This window comes from Diceros bicornis, chromosome 14 (assembly GCF_020826845.1).
Source record: "Diceros bicornis minor isolate mBicDic1 chromosome 14, mDicBic1.mat.cur, whole genome shotgun sequence".
Taxonomy (NCBI): domain Eukaryota; kingdom Metazoa; phylum Chordata; class Mammalia; order Perissodactyla; family Rhinocerotidae; genus Diceros; species Diceros bicornis.
In genome coordinates this window covers 53,234,313-53,256,358 of record NC_080753.1, presented here as the reverse complement: position 1 = coordinate 53,256,358, position 22,046 = coordinate 53,234,313, and the positions used below count along the sequence as shown (strand labels likewise).

General features: G+C 42.5%; 1 protein-coding gene across 3 annotated transcripts in view; it reads left to right on the top strand.

The window, feature by feature from the left end:
* SIRT5 (sirtuin 5) overlaps window positions 1-22,046 on the top strand; it is a 49,223-nt gene that overhangs the window by 5,797 nt on the left and 21,380 nt on the right. For all 3 annotated transcript variants that reach the window (XM_058555242.1, XM_058555239.1, XM_058555241.1), the window contains exons 2-6: window positions 10,433-10,582; window positions 15,749-15,882; window positions 17,987-18,212; window positions 21,065-21,152; window positions 21,964-22,017. In XM_058555242.1, coding sequence (XP_058411225.1) covers window positions 10,468-10,582; window positions 15,749-15,882; window positions 17,987-18,212; window positions 21,065-21,152; window positions 21,964-22,017 — 617 coding nt within the window. In that variant the 5' untranslated portion in view covers window positions 10,433-10,467. The remainder of the gene's footprint in view (window positions 1-10,432; window positions 10,583-15,748; window positions 15,883-17,986; window positions 18,213-21,064; window positions 21,153-21,963; window positions 22,018-22,046) is intronic.

Here is a 22,046-nt window from a genome sequence, read left to right as displayed (position 1 = left end):
TAGTATACAGAGTTCCCGTATACTATTTACCCAATTTCCCCCAAGGTTAACATCTTACCTAACTAGAGTAGAATGATCTAAACTAGGACATTTACACTGATACTGTATTATTTACTAATTTGCAGACGTCATTCAAATTTTGCCAGTTCTCCCACTAACGTCCCTTTTCGTGTCTTGAATCCAGAATCCCATGTTGCATTTACTAGTCATGTCCCCTTAGTCTCCCCCCGGGACAAGTTCCCAGTCTTTATCTTCATAACCTTGATAACTTCTATGGAGGAGTACTGGCCAGTTTTGCTGTAGAATGCCCCCCAATTGGGGTTTGTCTGATGTTTTCTCATAATTAAATTGAGCTAATGCATTTTGGGGAAAAATACCACAGAAGTGATGTTTAGCCCTTCTCATTGCATCATATCGGGAGGTAGATGGAATCAGAATATCTAATTGCTGGTGATGTTAACTGTGATCACTTGGTTAAGGTGTCTGCCAGGTTTTTCACTGTCAAGTTACTATTGTGTAATACTTTAAAAATTCACCCATGTTGTTGCATTTATTAACAGTTTGTCCTCTTTATTGCTGAATAGCATTTTGTTGTACAGATGAACCACAATTTGTTTACCCATTTATAAGTTGAAGCACATGGGGTTTCCTTCCAGTTTTGGGCCTGGCACTATTTGATAGGCCTTGGTGATCTCCTCTTGAACATGAATAATTTCATAGACCACCACCATCGGACAAGGCTACGCTGTGACAACGGTGAATCAGTACAAAAATAAGCCAACTCTGTCATTAGGTCTAAACCCAGACAAAAACAAGAACACTGTCTAAACCACAAAAATGACAAAACATCCTCCTATCCTGCTGTTTCTTGACCAATCACAGCTCTAGCCTCACTTCACTCCTTCCACCTCTTAGACAAGGTTCATTAAAATATCCAGTCAAAATATGCTGTTGCTGACAGCATCCAATCTAGAATGAAGAAGCCTCAACTTCCAAGCGCCCTCCTCAGCCTTGCCTAACACAAGCCCAAATCCTGTAATAAATCCTTTCCAACGCTGTTCCTGAGACACCTGCCATTCTTCATGGCGTGCTGCTCCCTCCTTGCAACTTGCCCACTGCAGGTGTGTTCCTGGTCTTGGGCAGGAGAACGTTGACACTGCAAACAATATGTAAACACATGTATTGAAAATCCTTGCTTCCACTCTTGTTTCCACACATCCTGTTTCCCACCCCACCACCAATTCTTTTTAATAATTTCTTGTGAATTCTTCCATTTTTTAAAACACAAATGCAAGTAAGTACTATGGTATATACGTATACCCCCTTCCCTTTCTCTTACAAAACACTATTTGCACTTGACTTTTCCCCATCAATTTTATATTCCAAAGAGATCTATCACAGAGAACATTTCCATTCTGTTTTTTTTCCTTTATTGTGAAATTTTTGTTGTACATTATTGTTTGTCAGTCACCATATAAACGTATCCCTTCACCCCTTGTGCCCACTCCCCACCCCCCTTTCCCCTAGTAACCACCAAGCAGTTCTCTCTGTCCATGTGTTAGTTTATCTTCCACTTATGAGTGAAATCATGCAGTGTTTGTCTTTTTCTTTCTGGTTTATTTCGCTTAACATAATACCCTCCAGGTCCATCCCTGTTGTTGCAAATGGGACAATTTTATCTTTTTTATGGCTGAGTAGTATTCCATTGTATGTATATACCACACCTTCTTTATCCAATCATCAGTTGAGGGACACTTGGGTTGCTTTTATGTCTTGGCTATAGTGAATAAGGCTGCAGTGAACATAGGGGTGCATAAACCTCTTTGGATTGTTGATTTCAGGTTTGTTACATAGATACACATAGTGGGATAGCTGGATCATAGGGTATTTCTATTTTTAATTTTTTGAAGAATCTCCGTACTGTTTTCCATAGAGGCTGTGCCAGTTTGCCTTCCCACCAGCTGTGTATGAGTGTTCCCTTTTCTCCACATCCTCTCCAACATTTGTTATTTTTTGTCTTGGTGATTATAGCCATTCTAACGGGTGTAAGGTGATATCTTAGTGTGGTTTTGATTTGCATTTCCCTGATGATTAGTGATGTTGACCATCTGTATATCTTCTTTGGTGAAGTGTCTGTTCATTTCCTCTGCCCACTTTTTGATTGGGTTGTTTTTTTGTTGTTGTTCAGTTGTGTGAGTTCTTTATATATTATGGAGATTAATCCTTTGTTGGATATATGGTTTGCAAATATTTTTTCCCAGCTGGTGGGTTGCCTTTTCATTTTGATCCTGGTTTCATTTGCCTTGTAGAAGCTCTTTTTGTTTATTTTTTCTTTTGTTTCCCTTGTCCCAGTAGACACAGAATTGGAAAAGATCCCTTTATGACTGATGACGAATAGTGTACTACCTATATTTTCTTCCAGGAGTTTTATAGTTTCAGGTCTCACTTTCAGGTCTTTGATCCATTTTGAGTTAATTTTTGTGTATAGCAAAAGAATATGGTCTACTTTCATTCTTTTGGAAGTGGCTGTCCAGTTTTCCCAGCGCCATTTACTGAAGAGACTTTCCTTTCTCCATTGTGTGCTCTTAGCTCCTTTGTCAAAGATTAGCTGCTGGTAGATGTGAGGTTTTTTTTCTGGGCTTTCAATTCTTTTCCATTGATCTGTGTGTCTGTTTTTGTACCAGTACCGTGCCATTTTGATTACTATCGCTTTGTAGTATGATTTGAAGTCAGAGATTGTGATGCCTCCAGCTTTGTTCTTTTTTCTCAGGATTGCTTTAGCTATTCAGGGTCTTTTGTTGCCCTATATGAATTTTAGTATTCTTTTTTCTATTTCTGTGAAGAATGTCCTTGGGATTCTGATTGGGATTGCATTGAATCTGTAGATTGCTTTAGGTAGTATGGACATTTTAACTATGTTTATTCTTCCAATCCAAGTGCATGGAATGTTTTTCCATTTCTCTATGTCATCATTGATTTCACTCAATAATGTCTTATAGTTTTCATTGTATAGGTCTTTCACCTCCTAGGTTAAATTTATTCCTAGATATTTTATTCTTTTTGTTGCAATTGTAAATGGGATTGTCTTCTTGAGTTCTCTTTCTGTTAGTTTGTTATTGGCATATAGAAATGCAACTGATTTCTGTAAGTTGATTTTGTACCCTGCAACTTTGCTGTAGTTGTTGATTATTTCTAATAGTTTTCCAATGGATTCTTTAGGGTTTTCTATATATAAGATCATGTCATCTGCAAACAGTGAGAGTTTCACTTCTTTGTTGCCTGTTTGTATTCCTTTTATTCCTTTTTCTTGCCTAATTGCTCTGGCCAGAACCTCCAGTACTGTGTTGAATAAGAGTGGCAAGAGTGGGCACCCTTGTCTTGTTCCTATTTTCAGAGGGATGGCTTTCAGTTTTTCCCCATTGAGTATGATGTTAGCTGTGGGTTTGTCATATATGGCCTTTATTATGTTAAGGTACTTTCCTTCTATACCCATTTTGTTGAGAGTTTTTATCATAAATGGATATTGGATCTTGTTAAATGCTTTCTCTGCATCTATTGAAATGATCATGTGGTTTTTATTCCTCGTTTTGTTAATATGGTCTGTGTTATGAGAGGTTCGGGGATTCGATCAGAGATGTAAAAGAAACTTTCCACTCCAAACAAATGGACTGAAGGTATATTTTATTATATAGAGGATAGTAAAGGCATAGTCCGCTAACAGATCCGAATAGGTCAAATAATAAGAGGGAAAAAACACCAGCTCGACTGGAAAGGGAAAACATCCACGTCGGCTGAGATAGCAGCAGATCTGAATAGGTCATATAATAAGAGGGAAAAACATCAGATCGATCGGAAAGGGAAACACCAGATCGACTGAAGGGAAATGACACAAATCAACCGGAAAGAGAAACACCAGGTTGACCGAAAAGAGAACACATCAGCTCAATTACTTCACAATAAATCAATTACTCACAACATCCACGCCCCACTGCCGGGAGAGTCCTGTCAATCGACACGGCTGGGCAAGGATCACACGTCCTGGGCAAGGTGTCCCTTCCACAGGTGGAACTCTCACCAGGTCTCAGTTTCCAGCAGTTTATATAAGCAGTTACAGAGTTTACAGAGCAAGCATCTAGTGTTCCCATGCACAAATGGTTATCAGTGGCGTACGTGCACTGAGCCCCTTGGCTAACGTCCCAGCCCAGTAATTGTGTATGTGCATTGTTCTCTTTGGTTATCATCTTAGCCCGGCACAGATGGCCAGTCCATCTCGTGCTGTGATGCTCCAAGAGCCTTGAAATGTTACAACTTGCAACTCTCGCTGTGGGAGAAGGGCCAGTTCCCACCACGCAGAAAGCAGCTTTTATATTTCTTTTTGTGCTGGTGGCTGTAGGTCAATGGAGCAGCCAAACATGGCTGTACTCATGTCAAGACAGTCTGTCACATTGATTTGCGGATGTTAAACCATCCCTGTGTCCCTGGTATAAATCCCACTCGATCATGGTGTATGATCTTTTTACTGTATTGCTGTATTCAGTTTGCCAATATTTGTTGAGGATTTTTGCATCTATGTTCATCAGCATAATATTAGTATATAGTTTGGTCTATAGTTTTCCTTCTTACTATTGTCCTTGTCTGGCTTTGGTATCAGGGTGATGTTAGCATTGTAGAATGTGTTAGGGAGTGTTCCATCTTCCTCTGTTTTTTGGACTAGTTTGAGAAAGATAAGTATTAAATCTTCTTTGAGAAGGATAAGTATTAAATCTTCTTTGAATGTTTGGTAAAATTCTCCAGAGAAGCCATCTGGTCCTGAACTTTTATTTTTTGGGAGGTTTTTAAATTACTGTTTCAATCTCTTTACTTGTGATTGATCTATTCAGAGTCTCTGTTTCTCCTTGATTCATTTTTGGGAGGTTGTATGAGTTTAAGAATGTATCCATTTCTTCTAGATTGTCTAATTTGTTGGCATATAGTTTTTCATAGTATTCTCTTATTTCTGTGGTATCCATTGTATTTCTGTGGTATCCATTGTAATTTATCCTTTTTCATTTCTAATTTTATTTATTTGAGACTTCTCTTTTTTTTCTTGGTGAGTCTGGCTAAGGGTTTGTCAATTTTATTTATCTTAAAGAACCAGCTCTTTGTTTCATTGATCTTTTCTACTGTTTTTATGGTTTCTCCTCTGATTTTTATTATTTCCCTCCTTCTTCTGACTTTGGGCTTTGTTTGTTCTTCTTTTTCTAATTCTCTTAGGTGTAGTTTGAGGTTGCTTATTTGGGCTTTTTCTTGTTTGTTAAGGTGGGCTTGTATTGCTATGAGTTTCCCTCTCAGGACTGCTTTTGTTGCATCCCATATGAGTTGGTCCAGTGTATTTTCATTTTCATTTTCCTCCAGATGTGATTTGGTTTCTCCTTTAATTTCATCAATGATCCATTGGTCGTTCAGTAGCACGTTGTTTAGTCTCCAGATCTTTGTCACTTTCCTGTTTTTTTTCTTGTAGTTGATTTCTAGCTTCATGGCATTATGGTCAGAAAAGATGCTTGTTATGATTTCAACCTGCTTAAATTTATAGAGGCTTGCCTTGTTTCCCAACATATGGTCTATCCTTGAAAATGTTCCATGCGTGCTTGAGAAGAATGTGTAATCTGCGGTGTTTGGATGGAGTGCTCTATATATATCTATTAAGTCCATCTCGTCAAGTTTTTTAAGTCCATTATTTCCTTATTGACTTTCTGTCTGGATGATCTATCTATTGATGTAAGTGGGGTGTTAATATCTCCTTTTAGGTTTGTTAATAGTTGCTTTATGTACTTTGGTGCTCCTGTGTTGGGTGCATATATATTTATAAGTGATATGTCTTCTTGGTGGAGTGTCCCTTTTATCATTGCCCCTCTTTGTCTCTCATTACCTGTTTTTATCTTGAAGTCAGCTTTGTCTGAGATAAGTATGGTAACAGCTGCTTTCTTTTGTTTGCCATTAGCTTGGAGTATTGTCTTCTATCCTTTCACTCTGAGCCTGTGTTTGTCTTTAGAGCTGAGATGTGTTTCCTGGAGGCAGCATATTGTTGGGTCTTGTTTTTTAACAAGACACCACTCTGTGTCTTTGGAGAGTTCAGTCCATTTACATTTAGGGTAATTATTGATATATGAGGGCTTAATGTTGCTATTTTATTGCTCATTTTCTGGTTCTTTTGCATTTCTTTTGTTTCTCATCCCATGTGTTTCGGACTACCAATTCAGTTTGGTAGTTTTGTATGGTGGTTCTCTTAGTTTTCTCTTTATAGTGTGTGACTCTGTTCTGATTATTTGGTTAGTAGTTACCATGAGGTTTGTATAAAAAATCTCGTGGATGTGATCGTCCGTTTTCTGATGGCCTCTTATTTCCTTAGACTAAGTCGATTCGATCCCTTTCCTCTTCCCCAAGTTATTGTTGTCACAACTTATTCCATCTTGTGAGTTTGTGTTTAAAGTGATGAGGTTATATTTATTTTTGGTGTTTTCTTTCCCTTGATCTTTGGTTTTATAATTAAGTGTTTGCTAATCTATTCTGATAGACAGCTGCAATTTTTCTGGTTTTATCTATTGTTCTCCTCATTCAAAATTCTGTATCGCCTTTCTCTTTTTTTCCTCAGGCATGAGGCCTTCTTGAACAATTCTTGTAGTGGGGGTCTTGTGGCAGTGAACTCCCTTAGCTTTTGTTTATCAGGGATAGTTATTATTTCTCCATCATATCTGAAGGATAATTTTGCTGGATAGAGTATTCTTGGCTGAAAGAGTATTCTTTGTCTTTCAGAATTTTGAATATGTTGTTCCACTGTCTCCTAGCCTGTAAAGTTTCTGTTGAGAACTCAGGTGAGAGCCTGATAGGAATTCCTTTGTACATTATTTTTTTGTTTTTGTCTAGCTGCCCTTAATATTTTTTCTTTGTCGTTAACTTTTGCCAGCTTTACTACTATATGCCTTGGAGAGAGTCTTTTCATGTTGCTATATTTAGGAGATCTATTGATTTCATTCACTGGTATTTCCAGCTCCTTCCCCAGGTTTGAGAAGTTCTCAGCTATTATTTCTTTGAACAAGTTCTCAGCTCCTTTTTCCCTTTCTTCTCCCTCTGGAATTCCTATAATCCTTATGTTGGATTTCCTAATTGAGTCAGATATTTCTCGTAGTTTCTTCATTTCTTTTTAGTCTTAATTCTCTTTCCTCCTCCATCTGGAGCATTTTTGCATTGCTGTCCCCAATATTGCTAATTCTTTCCTCCATATTTTCAGCTCTGATGCTTAAGGCTTCCAGATTTGTCTTTATCTCCTCTATTGTGTTTCTCATCTCTAAGATTTCTGATTGGTTTTTCTTTATAGTTTCAATCCCTTTTGTGAAGAAATTCCTGATTTCATTGAATTGCCTATCTGTATTTTCTTGTATTTCGTTGAGCTTCTTTATGTTAGCTATTTTGAATTGTCTGTCATTAAGGTTATCCATTTCTGTGTTTTCAGTGTTGATTTCTGGATGCTTGTCATTTTCCTTTTATGTGTTTTTGCATAGTGCCTGTCGGTGTTGGCTTATTTTTCCTCATACTGAAAATATATGGTTGCAGTTTCCTCCGGCCGCCACTGGGTGGAGGTCAAGAACTGTGTATTCTGTGACTGCCTTGATCCACGGGCACTCTGGTTGGCTTGTGGCTGAGCTGAAGTGCAGCTGAGCTGAAGCGTGGCTGAACAGAGGCTACTGGGGCTGGAATGCAGGAACAGCTGGAGCTGGAGCATGGGAACAGCTGGGACTGGAGCATGGGTAGGTTGAAGCAGCTGGAGCTTGGGCATGGGTGGGCCAAAGAAGCCGGAGGTGGAGCGCAGCTAGAGTTGGAGCGCGGGAACAGCTGGAGCTGGAGTGTGGCTGGGTCAACGCAACTGGAGCTGAAGCACGGCTGGGCCAAAGAAGCTGGAGCTGGTGCTGGAGTGTGGCTGGGCTAAAGAAGCTGGAGCTGGAGCGTGGCTTGGCAAAAGTAGTTGGTGCCAAAGCAGCTGGGGCCTGAGCACAGCCAAGCCGAAGCAGCTGATCCTGAGGCACGGTCAAGCTGAAGGAGCTGGGGATGGGGTGCAGTCAAGCCAAAGGAACTGTGGCCGGGGCACGGTCGAGTGATGCAGCTGGGTCTGGGGCACGAGGGGGCCAGGGCTGCTGGCACTGGGTAGCTGGGGCCGCTGGGGCAGGGGCACCAGCGGACCGCCACCACCACTGGGGCCGGGGTGCTAGGGAGCCTGTTTTTTTTTTCAACACGTGAAATCTGAACAACGGAACAGTTTATGGAATAAATCTGATTTGGCACTACCAGGTTTTTGAGCCTCGTGTTCCAGACATTTATTTTTAACTTCTCTGAATATCCTCTGCTCTGCTAATACCAACAATGTCTTCTGAAGCTAGCAAGCTGTCTGCTTATAAATACTGAATCAACCAGCAATTCACATTTAATTAGACTTTGTTCATTTGGGCTTTTTTTATTTGTAGTAAAATACATATAACATCAAATTTACCATCTTAACCAGTTTTAAGGCTACAGTTCTGTAGTGTTAAGTTCATTCACATTGTTATGCAACAAATCTCTAGAACTCTTTTTATCTTGCAAAACTGAAATTCTATACCCCTTATTTTTAAATATGGTTTACATACAGTACAGTTAACCCTTTTTTTAGTGTAGAGTTCTATGGGTTTTGACAGACACAGTCATGTAACCACCACCATAATCAAGATGTAGGACAATTCTTTCACTTGGCTAAATCAGCTCATGATCCTTTATAGTACTCCTCCCCGCTCTGGTAACTGATACCCAACAAAGGGATTTCACTGCCTGATGTGCGTAAAAAGCCAATAATTATAGCACCAGCTTTTGAGAAAAGAAAAGGCTTTATTATGAGGTCTGCTGGCAAGGAGACAGGAGGCAATGCTCTCAAATCTGTCTCCCTGATCCAGGATTTGGGGCAAAATTTAAGAGGGTAGGGGGAACAGGCTGGTATGCGGAAGACTGGTGGGGCAGGTTTTGATCAGAGGGCTTTAAACATTTATGGTAAGGTATGGAAAGAGGCTTTAATACCTGTTCTTCCTAGACAGTGGACTCCTCGCTTCTGATGAGAGTCTGGCTTTCAAGTTCCAGTTATGTCCTGGTCCTTTGGTCCTGTAGGGGGAGAATCTTTGGTTTTGGGTATTATTTCAGGTCAAGATTTTCTCCTCTGTGCATGTTCTGGCTTGCAGTTTTCTGGCTCACTGTCCCTGAAAAACAACTTTAACCTTCTGTGGATAAGATGGGGTCAGTTAAAACTGGTCCCGTGGTTACATAACCACTGATATGTTTTCTGTCCCCATAGTTTTGTCTATTCCAGAATGTCATATAAGTAGAATCATACATACATTGTTTTTTAGAGCAGCTGTGTTACATAAGGTGAATATGCCATTGTTTATTGAACTTATCCCCTGCAAATGTACATTTAGGTTGTTTCTAGTCTCTTGCTGTTAATCACAATGGTATAAAGAACAACCCTGTAGATATGTCATTTTGGATGTGTGCAAGTCTCACTGTTATAAAAATTCCCAGACTTGGAATTGCTAGGGCAAAGGGAAAATGTATTTGTAATTGTGATAGGTTGTCTTCCAAAAGGATTGTAAAATTTTAGGCAATGTGTTATTTTTCTGTTTTTCCTATATCATCTCCAGACCTTTAATCCTTAGTTCTTCCAACAATTTGACCCAATGAATGGAAATCAGCTCTGCCAATTACCCTTTTGATGTCATTGACCCAAATGTTGTCTTTTTCTGTGTCTGTTTTCTTTTTATAAAATTCCTCAGGGATAGATAAAGATTTACTAAATGTGCCTTAAGACTCCCAAGTTTCTTTAACACGATGTCATTTTAATCCTGTTTGTTGTCCTAGTATGTCTTCCCTGCCTAGTTCAGTTTTCAGTTAGAATTTACATTCTCATTGAAACTGTACTTTGACCAAAAGTTGAGAGGCCAGTGGTTTTCGTACCTTTTTAAAAGCAGCAGAACCTTTTTCAAATGAATTCTCACATCTAACCCCTTCCCAAGCTGCTAAGGCCGTGGTTCTCAAACTTGAGCATTCATCAGAATCACTTGGAGATAGATGTGGGGCCCACCTCCAGAGTTTCTGATTCAGTGGGTCTGGGGTGAAGCCTGTGACTTTGCATTTCTAACAAGATCTCCGGTGATGCTGATGCTGCTGGTCTGGGAACCAAACTTTGCGAACCAATGCTCCAGGGCACCTCTGCACATCCTAGGAGCACTTAAGAACACAAATTGAAAACAGCTAGTTTAGAGGACGAATACCATGAAGATCTGTTACTAAAGATTTTTGTTAAGGGCATTCTATCTTACATTTGTAGAAATACAAATCTTTTCTGATTGTTTCTGTTGTTTTTGTGATTTTCCTAAAGCCCATCTCAAGAATTAGTACTACAAAGAAAACCTGATGCGACCTCTCCAGATTGTCCCCAGCCGATTAATTTCCCAGCTGTATTGTGGATTGAAGTCTCCAGCCTCCACACGAACCAAGATTTGCCTAACAATGGCTCGTCCAAGTTCAAGTAGGTCTTTCTTAGCCGGCCATCTCCTCATCTCCAGTGGAATTTGAAGTACCTGAAAGTTCCTACACGTTGAGGGGGAATGTCTGTATTGAAGTGGGTGCTGGGCAAGATTGTGGAGAAAGCCACTCCTCTTCTTCTCCTTAGGCAGGCCCCTTCCAGGACAGGGTCAGAGATTCTCTCTTAATAGTCAAGTTAAGTCCATTCGAGACGTTTTACTGTTTCTCCTGGAATATTTGCATTTAAGCTTTTCACACATGATTTGTATTTTAAACTCATCACCTCTCTGTAGGGGAGAAAAGCTGGCGATTGTCCTATAGGGTAGTATGGGGTTAAATTTTCTACTGGACAGAAACAATTTGCATCTCTACCTGACAAAAACCTACGAGTTAACATATCGGGGCCCTTCGTCTATGTTGAGTACAGAGTCTAACAGATTTGTATAAAAAAATGATCCTTAGGTGGGCCTGTTAAACAGTGCTTCAATATGGCGTTGAAGGGCAAGCTGAACTCTTTTTCCCTCATTTTCAACGTTTGGATAACTTTTTCTATTTTTTTTTTTTTTTTTAGATTTTATTTATTTATTTTTCCCCCCAAAGCCCCAGTAGATAGTTGTGTGTCACAGCTGCACATCCTTCTAGTTGCTGTATGTGGGACGCGGCCTCAGCATGGCCGGAGAAGCAGCGCGTCGGTGCGAGCCCGGGATCCGAACCTGGGTCGCCAGCAGTGGAGCGCGCTTACTTAACCACTAAGCCATGGGGCCAGCCCTGGATAACTTTTTCTATTACTGTGAGTCTGCTCAGATGTAATCACTCCTCCATCCATCTTGCCCAATCTCAGGAACGGAAAAGCACCCAGAGAACCCAGTTCCGCTCAACCGCCCAACCTCTTGGTGTTCACAGCTGTGTAGGGCAGGCTGTTAGAGGCTGTGACGGGACCCACAGTGTGTGCCTGATCTGGGCCAAAAATGGGCTGTCTAGGTTTGGAACCGCAGAACACACTGGTGTGTTTTCTTTAGCAGTTGGGAAATGCCTTTGTTAAAAAGATTTCGTACCCCTTCAACATCATTATATCTAATGTCCTGTTTTCTAAGAACCAAACCTGAGTTGACTTTTTGGTTTCCAGAAGTTGCTTAAAGTGGTACCTTAATAAAAATCACTCTGACCTAGGAATCTATTCATCAGTGGGATGACAGAGTTTACATTTGGGGCAGAAAAGACCTTTAGGGCCGGGGAAAGTTTTATGGGTAAACTTTGAAGTTGTTAAAGATGTGTGTAGGGTTTGAACCCAGGAGTCACACCAACAGTTCCTAGAAAAGTACTTGTGCGTTTTATCTTAAGCATCTTATTCTTTTGGGAGATTAGATCAGACCACAAACTCTAATCCAACGGGTTTCTTTTTCCAAATTCTTCCTGGTTGGACAGCTTTAGCGGGCCTTATTTTTCACGCCCATCTATCTGTGACAAGGACGTGAGTTTAGGCAGAGCATTAGCATGGTTGGCAGGTAGTTGAGTTGGTTGTATGTGAAGGGAACAGTGTGCCTGAACCATCTTCACCGCTCTGAGCCTTACACTGCCGAAAGCATGGTCCTAGAGAGCTCCAGGAACGTAGCCAGAGCGGGAGCTGGAACCCTCTGCTGCTTTGTTTCTGAGAGTCTGCTTTTACTCTGTTCATTCTTACCAGCAGTCAGAGAGGAAGAGAAGGGAGGAGAAATTGAGTCTTTTTTCAGATTCTCTATCCTGGGCCAGCCACAGAGGCAGCTCTGGGCTCTTGAGGATGAGGAAGTCCCATCCCTGCCTAGAGGGAGCCATCAAGTATGAGAAACCAATAGAATCCGCCTTACAGCTTGGGGTACAAAATGAAGTCAGACTCCCTTTGATATTCAAGTTCGTTTTCTCTAAGCCCCTACCCTACCATCTTTCTTCCTTTCCTCCATCCTGTCTGTCACCAGTTCCATCTCTCAGGGGACGCTCATTCAGTCCAAGGGTTAGTTTTGGTTGCCATTGCCTCCAGGGGGCAAGACCAGAAAGCCTGTTCCGTCAGCTGGGGAACTCGCTTCCACTTTTGCTAGAACCTTCAATGCTTTGGTACAGGTTGGCCACTTCTGGAAGATGTCTGTGTCCAGGGCCACAGGCAGTGCTGGTCCGGCACTTGCGTCTCCAGGTGGAGGGCGGAAGATGGCATCTCTCTTCTCCTGGCAGCTTACGCTCAGCTCTGTACTGCTGGGGCCTGGCCTGCCGAGGCCATGGCACTCACCCACACGAGGGCCTGCAGAGCCACGGCGCCCGGGAGAGAAGGGTGTTGCTCTCAGCCGTGTGCTGTGCCCTGACCTAACCTTGCCCAAGAGAAACAAGGGCCGTTCAAGTCTGGCTCCTGATTCTTGTCCTGGGATGAGGATGTTTATTTCAGGGGCAAACTCCACCTCGTGATCCACGTAAAATGCTTGGCGCAGAGCCTGGGGAGAGGGGCGCCCTGACTAAGTGATGGCTGCTGCTCCCGTTGGTCTGAGATCACGCGGGAAGATGCCTGGAGATGCAGGCCAGGGCCTGCGTCCTGGAGGGCCAGCCACAGTCTGTGGCCACGATTACCTGCTGTCGTGCTATTCTCTGTGTTCAATTCCCTTCTTTACCCCAAGTCTCTGGTGGCGTCTTGTTGAAAAGTCCAACTCTTAGCTGTAAAGGAGAAGGTCGTGTGTCCACACTGGGGCTGCGCATTTGTTCACAGGAGAGGGGCCCTTGTCCTCACCTTGGTAGTGAAGCTGAAGGAAGCTAAAATTTGCAAGATCCCCAAAGAAAAGGGAATTTGGGGAGGAAAGGAAGGCTTTAGGGTCCATTGGGCCTCTGCTCAGCCCTCACAGACATACACACACACAAGCTTGCTTTTACTTTTATGAAGGAAGATACATGCCCATCCATTAGCCTTTTTTATACTAAGTCAATTCAGTCACTTTCCTCTTCCCCTTCTAAGTTGCTCTTGTTATACCTTATTCTATCTTGTGTTGTGGCTGTGTGTTTACAGTGATGAGGTTAAATTTATTTTTGGTGAATTTCTTCCTTTGATCTTTGAGTTTAGTATTTAAGTGGTTGCTAACCTATTCCGGTAAAGATCTACTATTTCTCTGATTTTGTCTACCTACTTTTCTCCTTACTCCAAGCTTTGTGTTCCCTTTCTCTTCTTGTTTTCAGGCCTGAGGGCCTTCTTGAGTATTTCTTGTAGTGGCGGTCTCGTGGCCATGAACTCCCTTAGCTTTTGTTTATCTGGGAGAGTTACTATTTCTCCATCATATTTGAAGGATATTTTTGCTGGATAGAGTATTCTTGGCTGAAAGTTTTTGTCTTTTAGTATTTTGAATATATCATTCCAGTCTCTTCTAGCCTGAAAAGTTTCTGTTGAGAAATCCACTGAGAGCCTGATGGGAGTTCCTCTGTACGTTATTTTTTGTTTTTGTCTAGCTGCCCTTAATATTGTTTCTTTGTCGTTGACCCTGGCTAGCCTTACCACTAGGTGTCGTGGTGAAGGCCTTTGTCTGTTAATATATATAGGCGTCCTGTTGGCTTCGCTTACTGGTATTTCCTGCTCCTTCCCCAGATTTGGGAAATTTTCAGCTATTATTTCCTTGAATAGGCTCTCTGTTCCTCTTTCCCTCTCCTCTCCCTCAGGAATACCTATAATTCTTATGTTACATTTTCTAATAGAGTCCGATATTTCTCGGAGTCTTTCTTCATTTCTTTTTAGTCTTAGTTCTCTCTCTTCTTCCATCTGGAGTATATCTGTATTCCTATCCTCTAAAGTACTAATTCTTTCCTCCATATTGTCAGCTCTGTTCTTTAAAGATTCCAGATTCTCCTTTATCTCCTCCATTGTGTTCTTCATCTCCATCAGCCCTGATAGGTTTTTCTTTATGATTTCAATCTCTTTTGTGAAGAAACTCCTAATCTCATTTAATTGTTTGTCTGTGTTGTCTCGTATTTCGTTGAGTGTTTTTATGATAGCTATTTTGAAATCTCTGTCATTTAGTTTATGGATTTCTGTGTCTTCGGGGTTGATTTCTGGGTGCTTGTCATTTTGTTTCTGGTCTGGTGATTTCATATATTTTTGCATTGTGGTTCCTGTGTTGGTTTTGATTTTCCTCATCCTGGAAGTCTCTGGTTGCAATTTCCACCTGCCGCCACTGTCTGGTGGTAAAGGGCTGTGTAGTCTAAGCCCCCTGCGCTCTGTCCCAGTTTTTCTGCTGCGATCCGCAGTTTTGTTTTGTTTTGTTTTGTTTTTTTTCCCCACTGTGATCCACGGGTCCAGTCCAGTTTATTCAGGTCTGCCTCGGACCGCTAGATCTGGTCAAGCTGCAGACTCCGGGTTGCGGGGAGGGGGGAGCTCTCTCTTTTGCCCTCTGGGTCCCTGACGTGGGAGGCTTCTCATTTGCCCCTCTTTATCCGCTCTCTGGGTTGCTCAGATGTTGATGGTAGCCCTGTGGCTCCTCTGAGCCCTCTGTGCGGGAGTTTCCCACTGGCTGAGAGAGCCCGAAGAGCTACAGTTTCCCGCCGAGGGCCGCCCCTCCCCCCTCTCTGGAAGCCGCGTGGACCGGATCGCTGATCTGATGGGGAGGGAGCGGAGTTCTCCTTACCTCTCCCCACTTCCTCCGGGGGCCCAGCACGTTCCGCTCTCAGATGTGCGGCAGTGTGGATCCCTCCGCTCTACCTTTTCACTGTCTGGGATTCCGTTGTTGGTCTGTGGCTGTTACTTTTGTTGTATCTTGTGGGGGAAGAATTCACGGGAAAGCTCACTCCGCCATGATGCTGACGTCACTCTGTCCATTAGCCTTTTTTAATCTTCCTAACAGCCCAGCTCTAGGGAAGGCACTGTTTGTGCACATCAAACAGCCGAGGAGTCCCAGGATAGTGGCGGGGGTGGGGTGTAGTCATTCACATAAGGGGGCGGAGCTGAGACTCAGCCAGTGCTGTGTGCCCCAAGCCCCTGCTTCTTTCTTAAGTTGCTCTTCACTCACACATCAGGCCCCGTGGATGGCATCTTCGTGGTACGGGAATGCTTTTTATTTGGATATCTTAAAGTATAATTTCACGCGTGGTCCTGTTTCAAAATACAGTCAATTGATGTGGGATGTAAATGCCCAAGTGGTACGCTGCATTGATGAAGATTTTATTCTCTCTTTAGATATGGCCGATTTTCGGAAGTGCTTTGCAAAAGCGAAGCACATAGTTGTCATTTCAGGGGCTGGTGTTAGTGCTGAAAGTGGGGTTCCGACTTTCAGAGGAGCCGGAGGTTACTGGAGAAAATGGCAAGCTCAGGTGAGTGATGTTTCCAGAACACGAAGAGGCTCTTCTGAGTGAAGCCTTAACAGAGTTGGACTCAGAACCTATACTGACGCCTGAAACCCAGAGGGAAAAGTTGTGAAATTGACTATGACTCTTTGGTTCATTTTGGCATCAACACAAAGTCTGTATGATTAAGAGCTCAAGTTTAAGCAAAGCAGCCACTTTCCTTACTTTCTAAATATGTGTAGATTGCATTTATGCAGATAACAGATTTCTTCTAGTAATTAAAGTGGAATCAGAAATCCTTGATTAGCGTAGTTCATTACTTTTCTGTAGATACTGAAATTAAGTATTACAAATTTTTTTTAAAGTTTCTGTGAACTTTTCATATTAAAACCAAAGTTGAATTGTTGAAGCCTTAGGGTTTGATGTTCAAAACTTTATATGAAAGCCATTAGATGGTAAGTTCTATGAGGGCCTGGATTTTTTTTAATTCAGTTTTTACTGAGGTATTAATATACATACAATAAAATTCACCAATTTTAATTGTACAATTCAGTGAGTTGTAAGAAATGTATACAGTAGTGTAGCCATCATCATGATCATGTTGTAGAACATATCTGTGCCCGAGAATGTTCCCTCGAGGAACATTCAATCAGTCTCCTCCCCTCCCCCAACCCAGGGAATCCCTGGTTTTGGAGGGCAGGGAATTTTCTCTGTTTTATTCATTGCTCCATCCCCAGCTCTCAGAACTCGGGCACATGTAGGTGCTTAATAGATTTTTTGTTGGCGAATGAAGGCAATCATAAATAATTACTTTAATACATGACTTTCAAATTTGGTAGGTTATTTCTTGTTGAGTGAAGGGTTAGTGAACCTGCCCTTCCTTCTTCTATTAAACGTCTCAGGCTGGCAGATGTTTAAGATGTGTTGTCAGCTCTCCGCTGCCCTCCAGGCGAGGCCTGGGGATGTGGATGTGGGGATCGTCATCTTAGAGGTAAAGTGGGGGAGAAAGAAGGGCAGAGGGCCATTAGGGTCCCACAAGAAAGAGGAGCCACAGAGAGCCACTGCTGAGTTAGAGAAGCGGGGTGGGGGCTCTGCGGGTACAGGAGCAGCTTCTCGTCGGGTGGTCAGTCACGTCAGGGCAGCTCAGAGTTTGTGGGGAAGCAAAGTGTTTGACTCCAGCTGTGTCCCAAGGACACATGCATGCAGGTTCACGTACCACCTGTACACTGCTTCAGGTTACATACGTTGTAGGTGGAGGGCAGGATGGGAAAGAAGCACAGGGTCCACGTGGATAATCCACAGCATAGAGGATCCACTCCCAAAATGAAGGCTGACATTCCTACCAGCTAGAAGGGTGACCTTTATAGTAAAATAAAATGCATAATACCACTACTGCCACAAGCAAGTTATAGACTATTTCAGTCATTGCCAGAGGTTCCCTTATGCCCTATTCCTGTTAGCTACCAGCCCCAGACAGCTACTGCTCTGCTCTCTCTCACCATAGATGAGATTTGTTTTTCCTAGAAGAGGAATCGTACTTTAAAATATATGGTTTTTATATATTCTGTTAATATAACATTATACTGTTTTATATGTGTAGTTGTATGCGTAGCTATAATTATAGTTATAAAAACTGAGTTTTTCAACTATGGTCATGGTACCTCAGTCAAGCATTTTGCCTTTCACTTTTTTTCCTGGATAAATGAGATTGACTTCGCATATTTTGGGGCTCCATGAAAAAGTAGATTCAACCTAAATTTCCTTCCTGCCTATTACTTTACTTCGTGTTCATAATTTAGTTGATTGGTAAATGGGACAGGTTGCATTATCCCTGCCTTATGATTGGGGAAATTCAAACTGATTTCTCCCAGGACCCTTGTTAGTCCCAGGCTTGGGACACAGGCTGGTGCCCAGGCCCCTGTCCTGTGTCCACCACACCGTGTGAACTACAGCAGGTGTGTTCCCACTTGCACCCTCCCTAGGCAGCCTGCCTCTGTGTTAGAGAAAAAGGGGCCTGCACGTGTTCCCCACGTTTGTCTGTCACCCCGCGGTTCAGCACCCCTGCTGCCCATGTTTCAGGGCATTAGCATTTCTTTCCCTCCCTGACTCCTGCCTCCTCTCTCACCCCCAGGACCTGGCCACTCCTCAGGCCTTTGCCCGAAACCCGTCCCGGGTGTGGGAGTTCTACCACTACCGGCGGGAGGTCATGCAGAGCAAGGAGCCAAACCCCGGGCACCTCGCCATCGCTGAATGTGAGGCCCGGCTGCACAAGCAGGGCCGACAGGTCATGGTTATCACCCAAAACATTGATGAGCTGCACCGCAAGGCTGGCACCAAGAACCTTCTGGAAATCCATGGTGAGGGACCCTCAGCCTCACATGGGAAGGGGAGCCAGACTTGAAAACACGTGTCCTTCCATTTCCCACTTGGACCAACCGAATCAGAATCTGCATTTTGACAAGATGCCCTTGTGTCTCATCTGCACGTTGCACTGGAGAAGCTCTGGTCTGCACAGCTGCATGAACTCCCCTCCTTGGAGAGTTCTGTTGAGGGGTGTTGTGCTCCAAGACAACTGCCCAGCTGGGCTGAAGGGAAATGGGAGGTTTGGGGCATTGAACAGCTGTGGCTTTAGCAGGACCCCGAATGGGAACACTTTGGCATTCTTGGGGGTATCCATTTCTGTCCCCTGATCAGCACTCTCCACTGAGTCTGTGCCTCTGCTCAGCCCTCGAGCCTTTGGGAAGCTGCCAGCTCAGTGACCTTCACTGCAGCAAGCCCCCCAAGTTTGTGACACCCTGTGGAGTTTGTCCTGGGTCCCTCGGGCTTCCCTTCTCTGTCCTGATGACACCCTACTTTTCCCTCTAGTCCTCTTAATCCTCTTCCTTCTTTGCTCTCACCAAAAATCTAATAAATTCATTCATACAAGAGCATAAATAGGCGTGCAAGGATTTCTTCCCAAGGGCATTTGTATTTAAGAGTCTACAAAACTTCAATCCCAAGGAATACATTCCTAATTATGGAATTTCCAGAAGCAGTGACCCCGTGGAGAACGTTGCTTGTTTTTGTGTGTGTACAGTGAAGTTGCTCATTTTTGCCTAGTCTTGTGGTCACCCTGATAATGAAAGTTGAGACTTGGTCTCTTGGATCTCATCTCTCTTTGGTGTCCCAGCAACAGTCAGCCGCCTACTAACTGAGTGTTTCTTTGGCACCTTCTGCTGGCTCTGGGCCACTTTCCATGTGGCTCTTCTCATTTCTCTGCAGTGTCAGAATATAGGCTGTGTCACTCACCATGTATAAAATGGGGATGATAAGGCCTATCTTACAGCGTTGTTTTAAGGATCAAGTCAGATAATATATGCATCTTAGTTGGGACTTTTTTGGTTGCAAGTGATGAGAACTCTCTTCTCATTTAGGTAAAATTCAAAGAAAGCCCCTTTTTCCATCAAACTGAAGATGCCATCAATTTTAAGATGAATCATGTTTTTAATGTGACACTCAGAAAGAAAATAATCTGCCTAAATCATGATATTTTATTTTATTATTCCTTACGATTATTATTTTGTTATTTTAATTATTGTTATAGAAAGGGCTTGTTAAAATTTACTTAGACGCAGGTTTTTAGAAACTATATCACTCTTGTGCAAATAAAAAACAAAATATGAGTGAAATAGAGTGGTTAAGATATTTCTCACTATCTAGCTCTTCTGAATTACTTCTGAGTGACTCCGAGGCCTCCGTGTCTGCGTTTTCCACACAGTATTATGCTCTGGGCCATCAAGGGGATCGGTGATGCAGCATTCCCTCAGGCTGCTCCTCTCTTATCTCTGGGGTTCTCTTTCAAGCTGCTGTACACGTTCTGCTAGTTTGATATTGGGTGTTTTTTGATCTTACCAAAGGGTGTCCGTGGAAGGGTTCTAGAGAATAACCAGGACTCATTTTCTTCCCCAAATGGCCCTTCAATGGTTTGTCGGCTGAAATATCTGGGGGTTACCTTCGTCCGCTCAGGCCACCGAGAACAACCACCGGGTCGCCACACGTTTCAGTCATCAGTGTTATCCTTCAACGAGTCTGAGCAAGCGCAGGCTATGACAACCACGTCACAGCCGTCATCTGGCCAGTAGCAATTTTAGGACACAACCCAAATTTCAGAGATGTTAACATGGGGAAAAATGGCCACGCTAAAACTGACAAGATAGGTATGTTAGCTCACACCACTGAGGAGCCCTGGGGTGGAGCTAACGTCTCAGCAGACTCCCTTTCTTTGTCTCCCTGCCTCTCTCCCTCTGCTTCCCTCAGCTTTCTGTCCTCTTGGAGTTAACCTCACCTCTCCCCCTGCATTTGATCTGCCTCCAGGTGCCAGCGATGGCGGCATCTGGTGGCTCCAGGCTCGCTCTGGCTTAGCCGTCTCCTCAGAAAATAAACCTCTGGATGGCCTTGCTTGGTCACATACCTCCCTTTTGACCAGACACTGCTGCTGGAGGGACAGGGTACTATGATCGGACAGTCTAGAACTTGTGCCAAAGCTTGTATTTTGGAATGTGACTGACAGCTCCATCACCTTGGCATGGGATAGAGGAGAGACGGGTCCCCAAAGAAGTAATACTGGAGAGAAGGGAACATTGTATGTCCACTACGGTGTGTAACATGCTCAGCACAGCCCTGGGCATATGGCGAATATTTAGTGAATTGTGGTCACCATTATTGCTTTAGCTCAATAAATGGTTGCTAGTGTTAACAATTATTTTCTTCATTTGTTAGTTGATTATTTATTCATTGAGCTGCTTCTGGATAAAAGATTCAAGCTTTGTTAAGTTGAAGTTAAGGTTTTGTGAACACATCCTGAGCTACTGAACGTTTATCCATCATATACCTAGTAAGTCACGCTCTTAGGTTTAGGTTGGCTCCACCCACCCTACCGACCACTTCACTTCCACCTGAACATCACTCCAAGGTAATGTGAGAGCTCCGCAGTCATGTAGTAAGTTATTCCATCTGTCTCTCTCCCCTCCAGATTATAAAGTCCAGGAGGGCAGATGCTCTTGGCTTGTTCAGTAGTACTGTATGCCCTTACATTTCCCATGATACCTAGAGTAGGCCCATTTGCTAAAATGAACATATAAAAACTAAATTATTTTGTACCCTTTTAGACATGGACACAATTGCTCTTGATTACATTAAGTTCTGATCTTGCTTCACTTGTGTTTTTCAGGTAGCTTATTTAAAACGCGATGTACCTCTTGTGGAGTTGTGGCTGCGAATTACAAGAGTCCAATTTGTCCAGCTTTATCAGGAAAAGGGTAATTATACTGCACTATAAAATAAGTGTATGTTGTTTTCTCTGTTAGATTGAACATAAATTCGAGGAAATTGAACAGTAATCTAAGATCCCCATGGATATTTATGAGAAATAAGACTAGATACAGTACAGCCATATGATAAAAGAAATAGTTTGCTCACAATTTACAATGTTAGGTGAAAACCACAGGATCTAATTCTATACAATATGATCCCAACTTTGTGTTTAAACACACACACACACATACACACACACCCCATGTTGATGTGCCTGTATATAGATAAAAGACCAGAAGGAAATATAACAAAATATTAACAGTGGTTATCGGAGTGGTGGGATTATGGGTGATTTTGATTTCTTCTTTAGATCTTTCTAAAGTTTCCAACATTTCTATGATAAACAGGTACTATTATTATAATTAGGGGAAAAAGTTAAGAGTAGACTCAGAATATTGAGAAAAATTCTACCTGGCCATTTTAAATCAGTATAAATTATATAAGTAATATATTAATGTAATGTCATTGCAGAAGATTCAAATTATGGTGACATACACAGTGCAAATCCTGAAACTCCCCCTTAGCACATCTGGCTGGTCCACCCCCTCTCCGCATACAAATTCCCTTTCTTGAGGTAAAACCACTGGTAATTAATTGTTTGCTGTCTATCCTTCTAGTCCCTTCTAAGTCAGCAAGTATTAATTAGGAGTTTTGTACCATATACTTCCAGGCAAATATACAAGCTGATTGGTTTATGTTATTTCTTTGTTCTTTGATTATACCAATGTCATTCTTTCTTTGTATTATTTACTTCAGTGCTCCAGAACCTGAAACTCAAGACGCCAGAATCCCAGTTGAGCAACTTCCCCGGTGGGTAAAAAACTTTGGTCTGTATTTGG